At 38.8% G+C, this 18,314-nt stretch overlaps 1 protein-coding gene and 1 long non-coding RNA gene across 2 annotated transcripts in view; one reads left to right on the top strand and one right to left on the bottom strand.

The window, feature by feature from the left end:
* LOC124166897 overlaps positions 1-9,872 on the bottom strand; it is a 422,752-nt gene extending 412,880 nt beyond the window's left edge. The window contains exons 1-2 of the long non-coding RNA XR_006866539.1: positions 9,247-9,872; positions 8,497-8,714 (exon numbers count right to left, since the gene is read on the bottom strand). This is a non-coding gene — a long non-coding RNA (uncharacterized LOC124166897). The remainder of the gene's footprint in view (positions 1-8,496; positions 8,715-9,246) is intronic.
* Positions 9,873-9,930: 58 nt separating this feature from the next.
* Positions 9,931-17,944, top strand: LOC124166895 (40S ribosomal protein S17). Its single transcript, XM_046544605.1, has 4 exons — positions 9,931-10,049; positions 10,218-10,369; positions 12,565-12,736; positions 17,830-17,944. Exons 1-4 carry the CDS (start codon positions 10,047-10,049, stop codon positions 17,896-17,898), a joined length of 396 nt encoding a protein of 131 aa, XP_046400561.1. The 5' UTR covers positions 9,931-10,046; the 3' UTR covers positions 17,899-17,944.
* Positions 17,945-18,314: the final 370 nt, after the last annotated feature.

Raw genomic sequence — 18,314 nt, 5'->3', positions numbered from 1 at the left:
TCTTATTCTTCCTGAATGAAAGTCTTACAGACACGAAGAAGAACCAGGAGGTCCTAATTTATTCCAGCCTTTATATCAACTCACCAACCTGTCTGTTTGTTTGTCTGGTACAAATCTTGTAACTCAAATTTGACTCACTTCCTGTGAAGCAAAAACGCTGAAATTTTGCACACTTCTTCATTTCCGATGACAATACATGAAAATATAACTTTTTCTCTCCAACCCCCCTTTAACCACCCCCCAGTCAACCCCCCCCCCAAAACATGTTTTTGATCTAAGAAGTTCCAAATGGTCGATTTTCGTGTTTCGTGGCATTTTTAACATAGGGGTAGGCATTTAAAAGCATAGGGGTGGCATTTTGAAACATAGGGGGCTTACCATTCACTGAAAATTTAATAAATATAGTGACTTTTTTAATACGTCACTTTTGGTTTTTCGGGGTCACTGAGTTTTTTTTGCTTTGTGTCATATATAAACGTTGCTCATCCCCTGTAATCTAAATATAAAGGCTGGTTTAAAAAAAAAAAAATTTTATAAGAGCTTATTATACTATGGATTCCCGAAGAAAATTCAGGATTGGTATCATAGACTACACATTCATGGCGAACCTTCGGAGTAACTGTCACGGGCTTAGTTAAATTAATTATACTTAGTATTCAATACCCATCAAGTGTGAATGTCAACAGATACTTTCCACCAGCCATCGATTAGATATTTCCCTATCAAAGACTAGCCGAATCCAATACTCACAGCATAAACGACTTTCGTTCATTGGATTCAAAACCTAGAAGAAGACAGAGTCAATGTGGGGTATAAACGTATTACCGCCGCGATACTGAGTCCCCACTCATTGGAAGAGACAACGATGATCGGGTGCATTCTCCGTGAATTATGCATATGTGCATCATTAACAATTACCATACGATGATACTTAACTATACGGCTCACGCTAACCTCGGCCATATGGTCACACCCATATACATTATATATTGAGGATACGTAGTTATATAGCACAGGAAGGTTAAAGTGTACGTAGACTAAGTGCTTCCATACGATATGACCAAAAATATATATACTCGTTAATATTAGCAACATAACGTGTATGACGGTACTCTTGCATCATACATGCGGAATTCTGGGAAACCTCAATCGCTCGGGGTCCCAGAACTGGCGGATAAGAGAGAAAAAATATACGATGATGACGTATAGCAATGCAAAATAGTTAAAAATCGCGGTGTGACGGACTGAGGTGATCCCTAGACTGATACAAGCGAATTCAATACTTAGGCTTTCTAACCATGATGAAACTGTTGATTATAAGCCAAGTGGGCCTTTTTTGACAGCGTGAGGGACAGATACAGTACCACTGGATCGGAACATAAACAAAATTCCCACTCAAAACACTTAATACTCAATTCTGGCGTATAAGGGGGGCCTCTAGGGAGTTCTTCCAGGAATTGTGCCGTACTGACCCAAGATAATTGCAAACGATTAAAAGAAGAGAAAAACAGCAGCTTCGGGTCTTTTAGGCGCTGGCAAGCAACGTTGTTGGGCCACGTAGATCGAGTATATCTTCCACGGAATAACTTCGAGGGGTTAAAACAAAATCCGAAAAGTAACTCAATCAGATATTATCCTCAATTCAATGACGGAATCTGCCATTGTCCTTATAGCGTTGCATAGTCCTCAGGATGCTGACTATGGAAGAGTCAGCCATTGAAACGTCGAAAATGCCTAATCAACTTACCAGGTGCACTTCCTTATACGGCTTCACTCGGGAAATACCTTTTCCTATAAAATGAGCTTAAAGAGACCAGAAAAGACTCGATCTTGGCCACACAATGGGCATTAAAAAATATATTAAAAAAACAAGCATCTGAAAAAATACGGCACACCACATCCCAAATTGACATCACGCTAATCACATTACCTCCGCATACGATAGAGGAATAGCATGCGCTTAAATAAATGCGAGATGACATTTTATTGATTTAACCGAAAAAAGCGCGCTTTCACTTCACTCTGCGGGGATACAAGCCAGCCTTGAGAAAATCGCAAGGATTTCGCCTTGTTTTTCTCGCGTGGCGTAAGCCGTCTCGTCGGGACGAAACACACATCGGAATGCCCTCGCGACTTTTCGATGACCCGGTTCCCAAAACTGAGGAAGTCACCGCCGGCCACAAAATCGGGATAAGCGAGCGAAACCGCGACAAGGCCCGCGATGGACTGACGAGTGGGCCTTTTTCGACAGCTTGAGGAAGAGATACCGACGGAACTCAGACCAAAGATTGTCTCCGGATGGTGATACAGCGAAACTCCATTTACACTATACTAGTTCGTGGCCTTCTGCGCTGTTCATTATCCGCTTCAAATCTACACCCGTCACCCCCAAAGCAAGGGACAATGGCAGAGAATCAGACGCTCATTTCGGTCAAAACGGCGTAAGCATATCCTAATACGCTCTTACCACCAGGAGCGGATTTAGCATCAAATCTGAGAGGGAGGGGGTGTATGACCTGAGTTCGGGGAGTATGATACACCCCTGGGAAGAGAGGGGCGTATCTACAGGGGAGTCCTAGGCTCACCCTAAAATATTCTCTTGCGATAAACCAAACTTCTATTACGTTTGGGACTTGTAGCCATGTATTTGAATACACACTGCTCTTAATTCTTTACAGACATCTCATTATTGTACCGGAATAAGTTTGCGATGTAGCGCTGACTTTTATTTTGGAACATTCCTAACCGTTTGACGTTAGTAAGGGAAGTACTGCCATGTACTTCACACCCGTAAGGCAGCCATGATCTTGTGAAGGACTTGAACTGCGCCACCTTGCCACGTCGCGATATGTGCGGCTTACAGCAGAGTATTTAGCTGATAATAAGTGATCCCAGCGAAGCAATTACTGCCTAAAAGGCAAGCCTAAAGGCCGCTATACACGGTGAATGATCATACGCATGACAGTTCATTCGCGAATTTATCCGTTATACACGGCGAATGATTTCATTCGCATGATCATTATCCGTGAATAGCGGCTTGTACGAACTACAATAAGACGTCAAATATACTTCCGACCTCGAAACGACCAAGAATGATCTACCTAAGATGTGCAACAAATTACGACACTATTACACCACTACACACCGAAAAAACAGTCACAGCATAGCAGGCCATAGGGAAAAGTCACCGATTCGACTGAAATGAAAATAAAAGCGATAATACCAGGGAGGAAACTGATACAAAAATCATTAGTCGCTGGGAAATTGGACATACATCACATAATGAGCACTACAGCGCAAGCGCGACCATCACATTTGAATATGTTAGAGGGTATCTCTTCTCACAAAGACACAATGAAATACATAAATCCGGACACATAACATGAAAATATAAGATACCTACTGAGGAACGTTTACGGGCAGAAAAAGTGTGAATTAAATTTTACAGTACAACCTCGACGATAAGAATGTTATGTAGTGATAAATTTGCTGGATATCGAAAGGAACACTAGAGGGAGAGAGTAATGGCGGCCGATGCCTTCCGATTGACCCTGATGGAAAGGTTGCCCGACAACCCATGCCAAAAGTCATAGAGGGTAAGCCAGAAAATAAGTTATGTCACATTGAATAACAAAATATGAATAAAAAGCAACATTCCGAAGGACATGGAACCCGACGAATGATGTGAGTGAAGGCTTAATTTAGAGACACCACACACAGATCATAATCAATAAGTTATAATGAGTATCACTCCATTTCCATGCCTAATTTAAAAAGTGAAAAAAAATTAAATGCTTCTGCAAGATAGAAGGAAGTATACTTGAACAGATACCCTTGTGGATCAGATTTCCCCAGAGTTCGAAAGATGCAAACCCGCATAATTTCCATGAAACTAGAGGCATATACCGCTAACGTGTTTCTATTTCGTAAGGATCATCACATTATACACACGTTCATTAATAACTGTACAAACCTTTTCGTCACAATTTTTTTCACGCGAGTTCCTCCAGAAATAAAAAAAAAAACTTCATCCACTCCTGCCCATGGATACTATTGAGATAAAGCAAATGGCGCACAGAAATCGGATTAGATAGACTATACGATGCTTTTTTAAATAACTAGTTAACAATTTCCGCATACTCAAGGGGGAAAAACTTTTAAAAGACAACCGAACAGCTTTCTCTGAATAAGCTCGAAGACAGTTTCGACTACAGAACCGAAACGCATGTGACTCCCGGCCTCACCACACATAATTGACTCTCACGTGTTCAAGGTAAGAAAAATGTGTTCATTTATTAATCGCTCCCTTCACTCCATCTCTGCTATTCCTTCATTTTCCATCATCACGGCCACCGTTCACCATTTCTTATTACATCACATCCCCTTCCATTCGCTCCGCGTGGACAACCGAGGCCATTTCCCGTCACCTTCTTGCCCGTCGCCCATCGAGTGTCGATTGCACGATACTACGATACTTATTTACTCAAGTACTCAAGAAGAGGATTTTTATTCTCCACATCAAATAACTGCAAAAAGCATAATCCGAAAATGTACTGACATCAACTCAGCCATCACAGAGAGGCATAAAAAAAGACCGGCAATGAAAATTAATCAACAAAATATTCTGCCACCAACAGAATATAGCAAAGCTTACACAGGCCACTACTCATATACAATGACAACGCAGCTGAATTTAGGCGATTAATGTTACCAACCGGAAAATGATTCATACGGAAGTATCCTAATCGCTCACGTAGTTCAATAGAATCCTCGCAGTTTTGATATAAAGTGGATTAACATGTATCTGAAAGTAATCATTTACTGAATATAATACGCGTCTCATCTCCTAATAAATGAAATTTTTAAATAAATGTCTCCACATCATATGAGGAAAAGTAAAAAGGTATCCAATAATGATATGCGTTGGAAACCGAGGGAAAAAGAGTTAACAAAGAGTATTTTTTTCTCCGAAACTGTTCCTTATTTGAAAAAAAATTAAAACTTGTCTTACATAGCTCCATGAAACACGTTGATGCATTCGAGTTAGCTGGTTACGTTTCGGCCATCGCCGCAATCTGCACACGAGTTAGCTCATTTAACAAAAGAGATAGCAAAAGTGAAATAACCTCACTATCGTACCAATAGCACCTAATACCTACTGAATAGCATATTCAATGAAAAACTCTAGTTTTACGGCGAAAGGAAAATAAAAATTTCTTTCGATTCATCAAGATTTATTTCAACCCAAAGAGCGAGACGAAATCAACAAAAACACCACAATGTTAAAATCTCAAAAATTATAAATTTACAATGGAAGACTAAGCGGAAACGATAAAGCATTTAGCATCCACGCACAAAACAGGGTATTTCGAACAAACACGCAATCCACACGAGCAAGAACGGGAAAGATGCCTGATCGAAGAGTTTAAGTATTCATAGCGATCAACTAAAAGGAAGATGATTCCACCACACAAATGGCCGACATCAGCAAAGGGCACCATTAAAATAATTGCCGAATCTATAGCGGTTTCTCATTCCGACATAGCGAAACACGGATAAGAACAAAGAGCGAATTCATAGCCACAACCTAATTTCGCACAAAATTTGCCAGCAAATCAAGCATTCTTGAACAACAATGATTTGCTCAATGACAGTAGCCGAGAACTGTCTCCTTTCCCCTGCCAGTGAAAGTCAGGAGGAACGCCTCCAAACGAGCAAAAAAATTGCAACCATACACGTCTTCCAACTACCATTCTTTCCGAAAGCTCGCGACCGCGCGAACGTATGCCAGCGTTTCTTGGATTCCTCTACAAGGAAAATCTAGCTTCGAGAAATGTGTGTCGTTCACTTTCTAAGCGGCCTTCCACCGCGATCGGCTGCCGGCATCGCATACGAGCCCCACGGATGCTGACGAATCGGTTGCAGCCGTCCTTGCGGGATGCAATCATTCCGGGGGTAAATAAAGCCAAACCCACGTATTATAAGAATCGCCGTTGAAGGGGAGACCGCGAGAGATAGTGTACTCTATACATAAATGAATATTATACTTAACCACGATATTGAGATTTCACTTGTGAAGAAAATAACGGCATTCCCCTCCGACAGAAATTAATACTCACGCGGGAACGGAATGGCCTGAATACAAAAAAAATCGGTCGATGAAAAGGATTCAATAATGATATGCTTTGTTTTACGAAGCGAAGCAATTCGCGGTATTGACGACCAGAATCAAGCACGCCTAACCATAATTGATTGAAAGTTGGAATACTTCAAGATTAGCGAGAAAGGCCGATACCAATGAAATTCACCTCTTTCCCTAAACCGTGAAATGACTTTCAAGACTACTATATCGAGCTTATCAGTAAAAATTCGGGCATGTCCTGCCGCGTCACAGGCATGGCGGCAACTATGCAAGCGAGCGATTATGTCTTGATAGAGAGGACGTAACAGTTACAGCCAATTGGGAATTGACTTCGGTACGACTGAATATCACTCATCGTGCATCACCCACCGAATCCTATACCATTCGGTGTGTAGCCAGAACAAACGAAACCAGCAAAATTGCACTCGGAGAAGGTCCAGCTATACAGCTGAGGTACGATCCGACTGCCCGAGGACCGTAGAGCACGGAGCGGGCTGTTTTTAATCTATATTAAGCCGTTTCACACGAGGCACGTACTTGCACAATCTTACGTATGTACGAAGGCGCAGTCAAAATTGCGTCGTTTAAAGCGGTGGATTGCTAGAACTCATGTGAGAATGGGTGGGCGTGAGATGGCACGGCCTAAATACACGCTCCAAGACCCGTTTGCACCACGGGGAAAGCCTTATCATATGTCACAACAACTGTAATCCTAAGAATCGTCAATGTGTCTCGCAGCAACGCCCACCCAGCAAAGCATATCCATACACCCGCAAGTCCGACGCGAATATGTTCTGATATGTTCTGGACGGAACTTAGAATCTAGAGCTCAAGGTTACAGGTGATCCTAGCATCCCTAGATGTCCCACGGGTAATGACAGGATTCGTTGAGTGTCTCCTGAATCCAAAGCCGTCTCTACTCTACGCCTCGAAGCAGGACAAAATCCAGCGGCTACTGTCCTTCACCAACATTATGATACGCTTGCAGTCCATATGCTACATCCGAACTTTTGATTAGATCGAACTATGCATGCAATAATAAATTCACAATGCAAAACTGTCATGATTGTACCATCGGAAATCGGGTAAAAAAATTAGGCACTAAAGAAGTACGTTTTAAGCGCCAGGTAAAGAGGTAAGTTATGAGAGACACAATTTTCACACCCGACCCCAATCATGAAATGCTAAATAAGACACTTCACGGGTCACTGTAAGTGGATCAGTATTTCCAATACATGCAAAAGGTCATCTGGATCGAACAGGACTACTAAAAAAATAGACCAACAATAATAATTCGTCAAATGCGGAACATTATTTCGACTTACCCATATAACCATAGAATATTAACTGCTGCTCTGTATTCTGCTGTGAAGAGGACTGTTCGGGATTCCTAATAAAAGCAGTAATAATCAGTGGATAAAATATCACGCAAATGCATTTACGGTTTGAACCTACAAAACCATCACACTCTGCTTACAGTTCCTCCACGACAAGCAACTAAGTGATTAGTGAAGGAGGCGCGGTAGTCTATGAACAAAATATTCCATAGATCGAAAGTATTTTTTCCTACATTTCTATGTCAGTACTTCTACAGCTAAACGAAAAATACCAAAGAAAAATTATTTAGGAAACACCGCGGAAGCAAAAAAGAAGGCAATAAAATAAAATTTACTTCATATAGCGACTGGAACTGAAAATTCCAAGTGACAGGAAATAGCCCCATGGATTGCTAACGTTAATCATGATCGTACACGAAGGTATTTAAATAAACTTTTTAGAAACTTATGTCTCACGCCAGCTAACAATCTCTACGACAACAAAACGGGGAAAATCGCCGCGTAAGGCGAAGATCGACCAATATAACCATTGAAATTTTTCTAATTTGCTAAGAAAGGCAACACCTCACTCAACTATTACAAGCAAAATGAGGATAGACGATTGTCCCATGGCTAATAAGTAAAGTTCACTATACATGCAGAAATACGGACCAAATAACTTCATTTCTACTTCTTGAAACACAAAAATACATATGGAAATTGATAATTCCTTCACATCCCACATGTAAAATATCAAGGTAATACAAACATTTGAGAACGACGACAGTGGAAACGCCTTCATTCGAGCGGAGAGCGTCGAGTCGCTCACACGGAGGACTCCGAGAGACGGTAGGATTGGCAGTCGGGAGAAAGCGCCGGGTCTCGGCGGAAGGTGAAAGGAGCCGGTGCGCGGAGTACAGAAAACTGTCGTTTGAAGCTGAAACGATAGCCTGACGATCGCAAATGCTTTCTCCGTGAAAGCACAGCTACTGAAGACATTCAATTTACAATACTCATGGTTTAGAGAATATAACTCACCTGTCCTAGATTCTTGAAGCCATACTTGGCAGCAACTTTATCCGCGACGTCCGGACCACTGGGTATATAAACCGCAAATTGGTTCACATAAACAGGCCGCTGACGGCACTCCACAATAAAAATATTAAAAACAAAACACAAGCACAAAAACCACCATATCACTGATTGAAGATTCATGATGACCAGCGAGGTATGGACGTTGCAGGTACCGATGATCTCTGCAAAATAAAATTAAGATGGTCAGTATTTGCAAATCAATTTGTTTGATCATAAAGCTTAATAAACGATCATTAAATAAGGATAACATAACAGATTTACTTTTATTTTGGAGCAGACCCAAACACAAACTTAAACTCCAAAAGAAAATAAGAATGTAACCCAAAAAGATATATCAACTGTATACCTGCAACGCGTAAAAAGTTGACAGTTTAAACAACTCAGTAGACACAAAATAGATCAAAGAGATATCTTAATAGACAAAAAATACACTTATCAATGCCACACAGCAAATCAAAGGGCAAATGGTTAAGGATACCTACTGATGCCATTTAATGCTAAAATATGACAATTTTATTAAAATTATCATGCGCATATCATGGTCATGACAGCATAATGATGACATTGTAAATAAATGCAGAATAGTTTTTAAACAAAGAACAAAACATTCATCCTAACCTATTCTAAGTTTTCATCACAATTAAAGATGACAATAGAGACAAATAACATCTACTACTAAAAAGATTAACTCACCTTAATCAATGAAGAACTTAAGAAATACTGCTAGTAACGACAACAGCAGAGCAGAAACAGGAAGAAAAGGAGAAGGAAACGCTGATCTCACTAAATGAAGATGAACACTTTTCCAATTTAGTAGACTAACTTCCAGGATATCTAAGACACTAGCAAGCCAACGAAAACATTAATATGAAAACGAGGACTTATTGTGATGGACAGGAACTAATGTTTCGTGATCAACAGCTTTCGGTAATGAAGTTGTCGGTGGGTCGAACGCAAATTCCAAATGGTATCTGTACACAGAGTTAGACTTCACGCCCACTGATACCAAAAAATACACAACGATTTAACCAGATGACAGCTGGCAATCTTGAGTGCTAACCCAATACCAGTAAATCCACAAGAATTGACATAAAGTAGGACTCGCGATGACAACACTGCACTACCAGCCGCCACGAACAAAACGATGACTACTATTATAATGTCCTTAGTAACATCTTCAACTACAGAGGCGATTGGACATGATGCACGCTCACTTCCAGGTCACTAGGAGAATGAGACGACTTCCAGCTTCACCGACCTAAAGCCGAATGAAGCTGTGTCGTCCGCTATGTTTGCGAATAACAGCACATTTTCGTCGATGGCAGTGCTCCCTACAGTAAAATCGAAAGACTAATAATATATCGATATATTCGATATTGTCGTTACTATCGATAGTATCGATAGCCAGCACTCGATCCCTCGACTCCATCGATGACTTTAACCGGAAACACGTCACAACTCGTTTCCCTTGTCCTTCCGTGAGAGACGTCAATATGGTGAGCACGTTGTGTAAAGAATTTATCATATTTATTTGTCTATCATCTCATGTTTATGTGCTTAACTAGTTGTCCTTAAGTTTAAATTATCGTTTATGAAACCGATTTACAATGTTTGCAGTTTCATTCAGAAGTTTTTTCTCATTATATGTCTGTTTCTCTTTCTAGGGTCGTGTTAGGACTAAAACTGTGAAGAAGGCGGCGCGAGTAATCATTGAAAAATATTACACCAGATTAACTCTTGATTTCCACACTAATAAAAGGATATGTGAAGAAATCGCTATAATTCCAAGCAAACCACTTAGGAACAAGATCGCTGGGTAGGTGAATTCTGAAACTGTATTGCATTTGGATGCTACCTAAGGAGATCAATGAACGAAGTATATATCCTTAGTTATTAGTATTTTAGTTAGTATAAATATATCAATCAATATCTGATGTGACACCTAATTTTGTGATTTCGTTCTTGTAAGTTCATTTTCATCCACCCTTGTACGGGCCTTATACGTTTCTACAAGCATTCGCGTGAGTTATTCTTGCAGTTATTTCGTTGATGATTGCTTTTGTTAAATAGTTATCATGATGTTCAAGCTTAATTGCGAGGAATTTACCGAAATTTAATGATGTTTTGATTTGAGCAATATCCCTCATCCCTGAATTGGAGAAAGATGGAAAAGATATTACTGATACATCTGAATAATTTTTTTTTATTCTATGGTAACGACCTTTAACGTGTCATGCAATTACAAATTTTCTCAATACCGCCATGTCTTAATCACTGGGAAAGTGGCCTCAGTGATAGGAAAGATATCGGTGATCCATTCGGCATGGTGTGTTCACTGCCTTTGTTCCCTTTTTCATGTACCAGTTTGGCCATCGAATTGTTTTTGACGTTTTTTTTCGTGTACGCCCACCTGTTTTATTACTTAAAATAGACTGAGGCACTTTTTGTTTGCGTATGTTGTCATGTGATGTTGGCTTTACCATATTTTTGGAAGGCCGCTTCAAAGGAAGTAGCATTGTTTTAAATCTATTTCTACCTAATGGTGGGGATGGGCAGTTGGTAAAGTTTACCCTTTCTCTCCATCTGTCTTGCACCCATCTTTTATTCCCGTGGAAATTATTGTGCCATTGTAGCGCCGCCTCTTCCACCGTATGGTTGCGGCATATGGCTTTTCTGTTCTCAAATTTATCGCGATGTTCATCTCCTAAACCTACTTGTGATTAATGATGCTTAGGAAGAAGTAATAACTGATTTTACGTCTTCGAAATGCCTCGTTTGCATGGTAATTTCAGTAGGATGGTATTATCTGTTGGGAGACTCAATTCTCTTACCTGAGGGAACCAATGATTTTATAGACTCCTTGGTTTACAAGGTTAATGATCAATGCAGTATGTGACAATCTTAAGATATAAATTTTTTATTTCTTGTGGCCTGAAAATGCTTGTACACGATAATCCGCTAGTGCTTGCAACCACAAATCGCATACCCATTATGTCTGAGTTTTCAATAATACTCCTGCGGGGTAAACATTTTTTGCAAATTTAACTAATTAGGTTTGGTTAGGAAATATGATAGTGTATGTGTCAGGAATATTCCTTGTCACTTGGCCAAGAAAATTGTATCCATAGTCAGGCAGCACCTTAGATTTTTATCTCTTGGTGCGTTCACGACTGTGGTATATTACTTTTCACCGACTTGGGAGTGGTACATTTGTGTGTGTTCATTTTCCCGGCGTTCTGGTGAAACAATCATCAATGTTATGATTTTTTTAGGGTGTGTTGCAGTTAGTGTTTTGATGTTGGACATAGCTTATTGGCTTCAAACCTATCTTGAGTCAATACAATGCAATCACTTCTCAGTGAGTAATTTTAAATCATTTTATCAATTACTTTGCCTAGAATTTTATTTAACCTCTTATCTTGCTCAGATTAGGGATATTTGTCTGGTAGTATGAGTTTTAATATGGCGAGCGTTATGGCTCTGCACTCCAGAGCTACTTCATGAATAAATTCTGATAGTTCTTCCACATATATTTTTTTGAAAAACTACAGTAATGGGCGTTGTATGATTGTAATAGTCGTTTTTATCAGAATTTTTGTCTCATTGTGCCCCCCCTTAAACTGGTCTAAGTATTCTTTGAGTGGATACAGTGTTTCTTGCAAACAATCGAAAGCCTGACACATTGAATGGCATAGAGGTAATGAGATACTACAGAAGCGTGTTACGACTCTAAGAAAAATCTTGCCTAAATTTGTTCAGAATTGTTGGTCAACTAATAGGATGCTCGAATGGAATCATTATTCTGTCTATACGACAACTTCAATATCAAGAGAAGAATTATTCTATAGGTACCGCATATGTTGTAGATACCCTTAATGAAATTGGTGTGATACAAACTTCCCACTGGCGTTCACTTGCTAAGTTATTAATGCTGAATGTGAGGCTCTTCATGATGCAAAATCTGAGTCTGAATGGAAAGTGTTTTCATCGTTCCTTTTATTGTCTCCATAGGTTTGTTACCCATTTGATGAAGAGGTTAAGACAGAGTCAGGTGCGAGGAATTTCAATCAAGCTACAAGAAGAGGAAAGGGAAAGAAGGGATAACTTTGTCCCTGATATTTCTGCTCTGGAACAGGATATCATTGAGGTTGATCCTGAGACCAAGGAGATGTTGAAGCTTTTGGTAAGTTTTTTATCGTGAAGTATTTTGTATTTCACGGTACATACTTTACCTGGAGTTGTAAAACTTATTTTGTGTTATATTTTATTTGTTAATCGCATTTCCTATCTTAGAATGCTTGATTAGTCTCCAAGTTGCCCCTCTTTCAATTGTCTATCAGCATCCCATATTTATTTACACGTTGCGTACCGGGGTATTTAAATTCAAAGGAACGCCGATTTGGAAATATGTGCCTATTAGGGCATAATGCCTTTGGTTTAAACATGGTTAAAAAGCTAATGTTTAGAATATAACTTTACCCAATCAAACGTTATGATGCATCAATTCATTATGAATAACAAACAACAACTGAGAACTAACTAATGAATACATATTGTACGCTTCAAAATTGTTAGGTTGACGTGCCAAAGTGACGAGAATCTTCGTCATCTGTCCGGAACGTTTGGGGGAAAAATTACAAGAATTCTCGCCATCCGTACGCAACGTTTCAATCCTAAACTCTGTAAATGATTTTTTTATGAAGTAGGCTACCCCAACAGTTAGAAAAGTATCTATTGATTTTAGACATTGTGGATTAATAGATTGTGGGAGATTTATTAATAAATACTGAGGCCATTTATAATTTTTATTATATGTGTAAAATGGGAGTAATCATAAATGTAGTTGAGGTTTGTTCAAGTTTCATCATGTTAAAGGAAGGTTACCTTATTTGCCCTAGTGGTATCAGTGCTATCTAACCAAAGAACAAATTTGCCCGAACGTGATAGACAGGGAATCTAAATAATCATTGTCACATGCTTTTTAACTCTTGCCTAATATCTCTCATGTTAAGAGGAATGCACTGCTCTTTGCCTGTAATTTCATGTGTGAAGATTTTAACCTGGCTTGCCTGTCTTCTGGGGTGTTGGAAAGTTAGCTCTTTAACATGCTTGTTCAAGTGCTTCTCTTTTGTCTCTAGCCTCTTAAATTTTTATAATTATGAAGCCACTTTGTACCTATGCTAAGTCACTGTCTTAAATCTTTCATTGAATTACATGGGTGGCTGGTTGGCTATATTGCAACTCATGCCCTTTTCAAGTTGAACCTTACTTTTAAACAATTGATTTTGATGCAGTTACATAGTATATAAATAATCATCTGTGAAGTTGCTAGCCTTCCACTCTGCACAAAATTAATTCAACAATTTCTCTTTTGTGGTTGGTTTGTTGCAATTATACCATACTTAATTGGCCACCTTGTAGCCATCTTTTGTCAGGACCCCGGTGTTGGTATCTGTGATATATGTAAAAGAGGCATGTTGATAATCCAGTGGCTACCCTTAACCTGAATTCTTTTAAGTTTTCAATGCACTGCATAATACTTACCTAACTTCAGTCATGTGCAAAGTACTTTCCTCCTTGGAAATCATAATCACTGTATTTTGTGCAGAATTATGAACTTGTCTTTATTGCTGGCAGTAATACCTTTGTGGGATACTTCAATCATAATAGCTGTGTGCCTGTATATGCTCATTCAAGTCAGCCATTCAAGCCAGCCATTCAAGTCAGTCCCCAGACAGAAAGTAGGGGGTGGAAAACCTTCATATTGTTCGGCCAATCAATGTCCCCTGTTTGCAACCCACTCCCATGCCTTCGTACGTAACATTATTGCTCGGGCATGAATCATCAGAAGTAGAGGTGGTTCTCGACTTTCGCACAATTCACACTTAGTTCTAAGTTTGATGCCTCTTACTTGACTTTCATACGCTAAGTTTCGACTAACGGAAATTTGTCTGTATGTAATTTTTTGAAATTCCTGCGTTCACTGTGCATCACAATATTCAACTGTTTCATCTGGCAGAATATGCAGATAATACAAATATAATATCGAGGGCGTTGTTAACTTTAATCAAGGTGACATTGTGTCTTTCCGTTTGTGTGCTGTTTTATTCATGTACGAAATTTGCTCTTTCAGCGACAATATTGCACCAAATATCCATATTCTGTGTGACTTGTGTCTTTTTGAATAACTGCAAAAGATAGTTTAAAGTTTCACTCCGTACTGCATGGAATGCTTGTCTTTTTTTAACTTTCAATCAGATTATCTGAATGTATTAAAAAGGAACGAGCGTGCTGCGCCCACTCCCAGCGGGCTTCCCCCGCTCTTTTCAGTGCAGGTCCACAGAGGGACAGGTGCGTTTCTAATTTTAAAATTTAGAAAAAAAAGGCAGGGTCTTATGTACAAATTTAATTGGAATGTTCATGTACAAATTGAGGTCAGAGGACCTCTTTAAACACAACATTGGAAGTAAGTACACTATCCTCTGTTAAACGCACATTACACATACTTACGTATTTTTCTTTCCGATATAGTAACATTGCCCCCTATCCCTCACTGAACTTCCTGTCATCCCTTGGTTACAAAAGCCCTAATTTTTCTTTATGTAAGGGTTGTTTTAATTAAGTTAAATGTAATCCTATGCCTTGGGTCCTGCTGTGTGCCTAATTATTGGATAACCCTTTCAAAGGAGACGTGAAATTATTTGTTAATTTTCTTTAGTAATCATTGTATTCGGGTAGTAATAATATATCATTTTGCTGTGGAAACAGCCAGGCAATTGGTTAAAATCTTCAATAGTGGTTGAGCTTGTTGCATTAGATGGTTATATCAACATCATTTCCATTGCATGTACTAACAGCCGGAAGTTTTGTCTAGATGTAGTTGTTACATTTCAATTCAGCACTGATAGCAAGTACATACTATGAAACCCCTTACCGTCCATACCTCTGGCTCATGTGGTGATGTTGCCATTTATTCAACTAATCGCGAGATCTTTATCAGTACAGGCAGTCCTTGACTTTCGTACGCTAAATTCGGACTTTCGGACGTTGGTCGGTAATTTTTTTTTAAATTCCCACGATGTTTATTGCGCATCCCAACATTCAATTGTTTCAAATGGCAGTATATGCGAACAATACGAACGTATATAATAAAGGGAATTGTTAGTAGTTGACTCTAATTTAGGTGATTTATTTGGGAGAGAAACTGCCTGCTATAGGCTCCTTTATCAAGAGAAGAAGACAGCCTTCATTGAAGATATTTTTCAAAAGAAGTTGACTAGACGTCATCAAATGGCTTTCAATAAAACTAGTAAGATCTTCTTTCTAATTGTGTTTTTTCGTTTGAGTGCTGTTTAATTCATGTACACCTTCAGCAACGATATTGCACGAAATATCACCCGAATTCCGTTTGTCTTTTGTCTTTTTTGAATAACATGCGAAATATACGCGATCACGAATATGTCACCTGCCAAATGTCGAATTTTGGTTTAAAAATTAAAAGGTATCCAGAGTGTGGGTTCAACAACTACATTTTATTATGCTTCTTGACATGTCTTTTTATTTATAGTGGACGTAATAAGTGGAATGTAAAACTAAACGCCGAGAGGAAGTTTCACTCGATAGCCTATGGAGTTCTTGTTTTTTAAACTTTTATTTGCATTTTCTGCGTATTTTCGAAAGAAATTTGATGATTTGAGGAGTTTTATTAACATATTATTAAAATTAAGTCAATTGAAATGAATTCCGTGAAGAAAAAGGTTTTAGTACGTATTTTCCGCTCTTTGGGAACGTATCTCCTAATTAGTATGGAGTCAATGGTTCGACTTTCGTACATTCGACTTTCGTACACGTTTTCGGGAACGCATTGTGTACGAAAGTCGGGGACCGCCTGTATCAAGTTTATTACGCTTCTGACAAAGCATTGGTTCTTACTCCGGTTAGCTGTGATGATCATGATAATGATACAAACCGCTGTAGTAATTTTTTTGCGACACTATCAAGAGCTGTGTGGCAGATCTTGTTTATCCCATTTAAAAAGTGTGGGAAATTACTACAGCTGTTCATATCGTCACTGTCAATGAATTTCCACTAAGTGCTCTAGTCAACTATCAATCTGATGTCACAATGATATCTTGCTTTTATTTGGAAATTAAATACAATTATTAAAAGTGATGCTGCCACTGTCATAGGGTGTCATTCACTATCCAAATTGTCTGAAGGCTAAAATCTGAAGAGGTAAGCACAGGATTCCCGCTCAACCATGAGAAAATTAATACCATGAATAAGGAATTTCGTCAACCATGAAAAAACCTGGACAAAGGTGTCCATTTCATCAATAAACATCAATAATATCTCTAAATTTATTGTAGAACTACAATTGACAGATCAAAGAAAAATCGATATGCTGATAATGTTTTAAGGTCAATCACAAACAGGCATGTCCCTGCATTTATCTTCAGACGTATATTCAAAGTGCAATTATTGGTCTGTGTGCCATCATGGCACGTAGACCTCAAGCCTTTGATTGGAAGACTGGTAACCAAAGTCTTCGTTAACCCTGATGAAAAATCACACTTCTTCAATTCCCTGCCTCCCTGCTCCCTCCATTTTCCCTATCATGACCTTTTGCTGATCCTGAATTTTGCTAACGATGGGACCTCATAAGAGAGAGCACTTTCATTGCTGCGTTTGTTAAATTTTTAGTTAATAAGCGACCGGTGATTGTTACGTGATCAATATTTCTGCCTAAAATGGCTTATGAACATACTATGAAAATGACGTCATTCAAGTACTGGTAAGGAATTTTCGTTACGATAAAATTCAATATGGAATGGAGAAGCTACTACAAGCCATTTGGGTTTATTGCCTTGAAAGGCCTAAATTTGCTGTCAAATGATAGATGGTGGTTATTTTTAAATGGCAAGAATTGCTTTTTGCATTTTTGTATTAGGCATAAATAATGATGTAAGGAATTGTCTTTGTTATTTTTGGAATACTAAGGGTCCATAGTCAGGCAGCACCTTAGATTTTTATCTTCGTGTGCGTTCACGACTTTGGTACATTAAATTTACACTGATTTGGGATGAGTGCTTCTGTGTGCTTTTTCCCAGTGTTCGTGTAATACACCTGCCAAAATTTTTGAGATCCATGTCATATTGCATGCCACTCGTATAAAATTATTGTCAAGACTATTTAATCGGTATGTTGGGTTCACTTAATATGTATTATGATTTAGTTTCTTTAAACACATTTAATGTTTGTCCTAATATTTTTCAGGAATTCAACAACATTGCTGGTCTTCAGCTGATTCAGTCTGGAAACCAGGGTTATGTCCGCCGCCCTTGAATATCTATGTATATGTCTAAATAATAAACCTATGGTGTAAAAATTGTTTCATTTTTTCATTTATTCCTTGCTTCATTTTCATCCTGATATTTTTTGCTCTATAAAATGGTGAAGTAATGATATGAAGTTCTGCGAAGGAATTAGAAGTTTGTACATGCATATTTTTAGTTTCATTTTTAAATTGAAAGTATTAGTTCTTGTTGTGTGTGGCTGTACATCTGTACACCCTGTATAAAAGGATGATACATCGAATTTACAGGTTTTTTTAAGCATTCTCAGGGATGGGGACCAATGGAATTCTGAGGTATTACCTATGGTATGTTAGAAGTGGAAGCATCTTGTGTGTTTATTGGTGATTATTGTTGTGTTAGCAATCGGACTGCCTTAAAAGCAGCATTGATGAGAATTAGTAGTAA

Source organism: Ischnura elegans, chromosome 10, assembly GCF_921293095.1.
Source record: "Ischnura elegans chromosome 10, ioIscEleg1.1, whole genome shotgun sequence".
Lineage (NCBI taxonomy): Eukaryota > Metazoa > Arthropoda > Insecta > Odonata > Coenagrionidae > Ischnura > Ischnura elegans.
The sequence above is the reverse complement of the archived record's forward strand: the minus strand, read 5'-3'. Positions and strand labels throughout refer to the sequence as shown.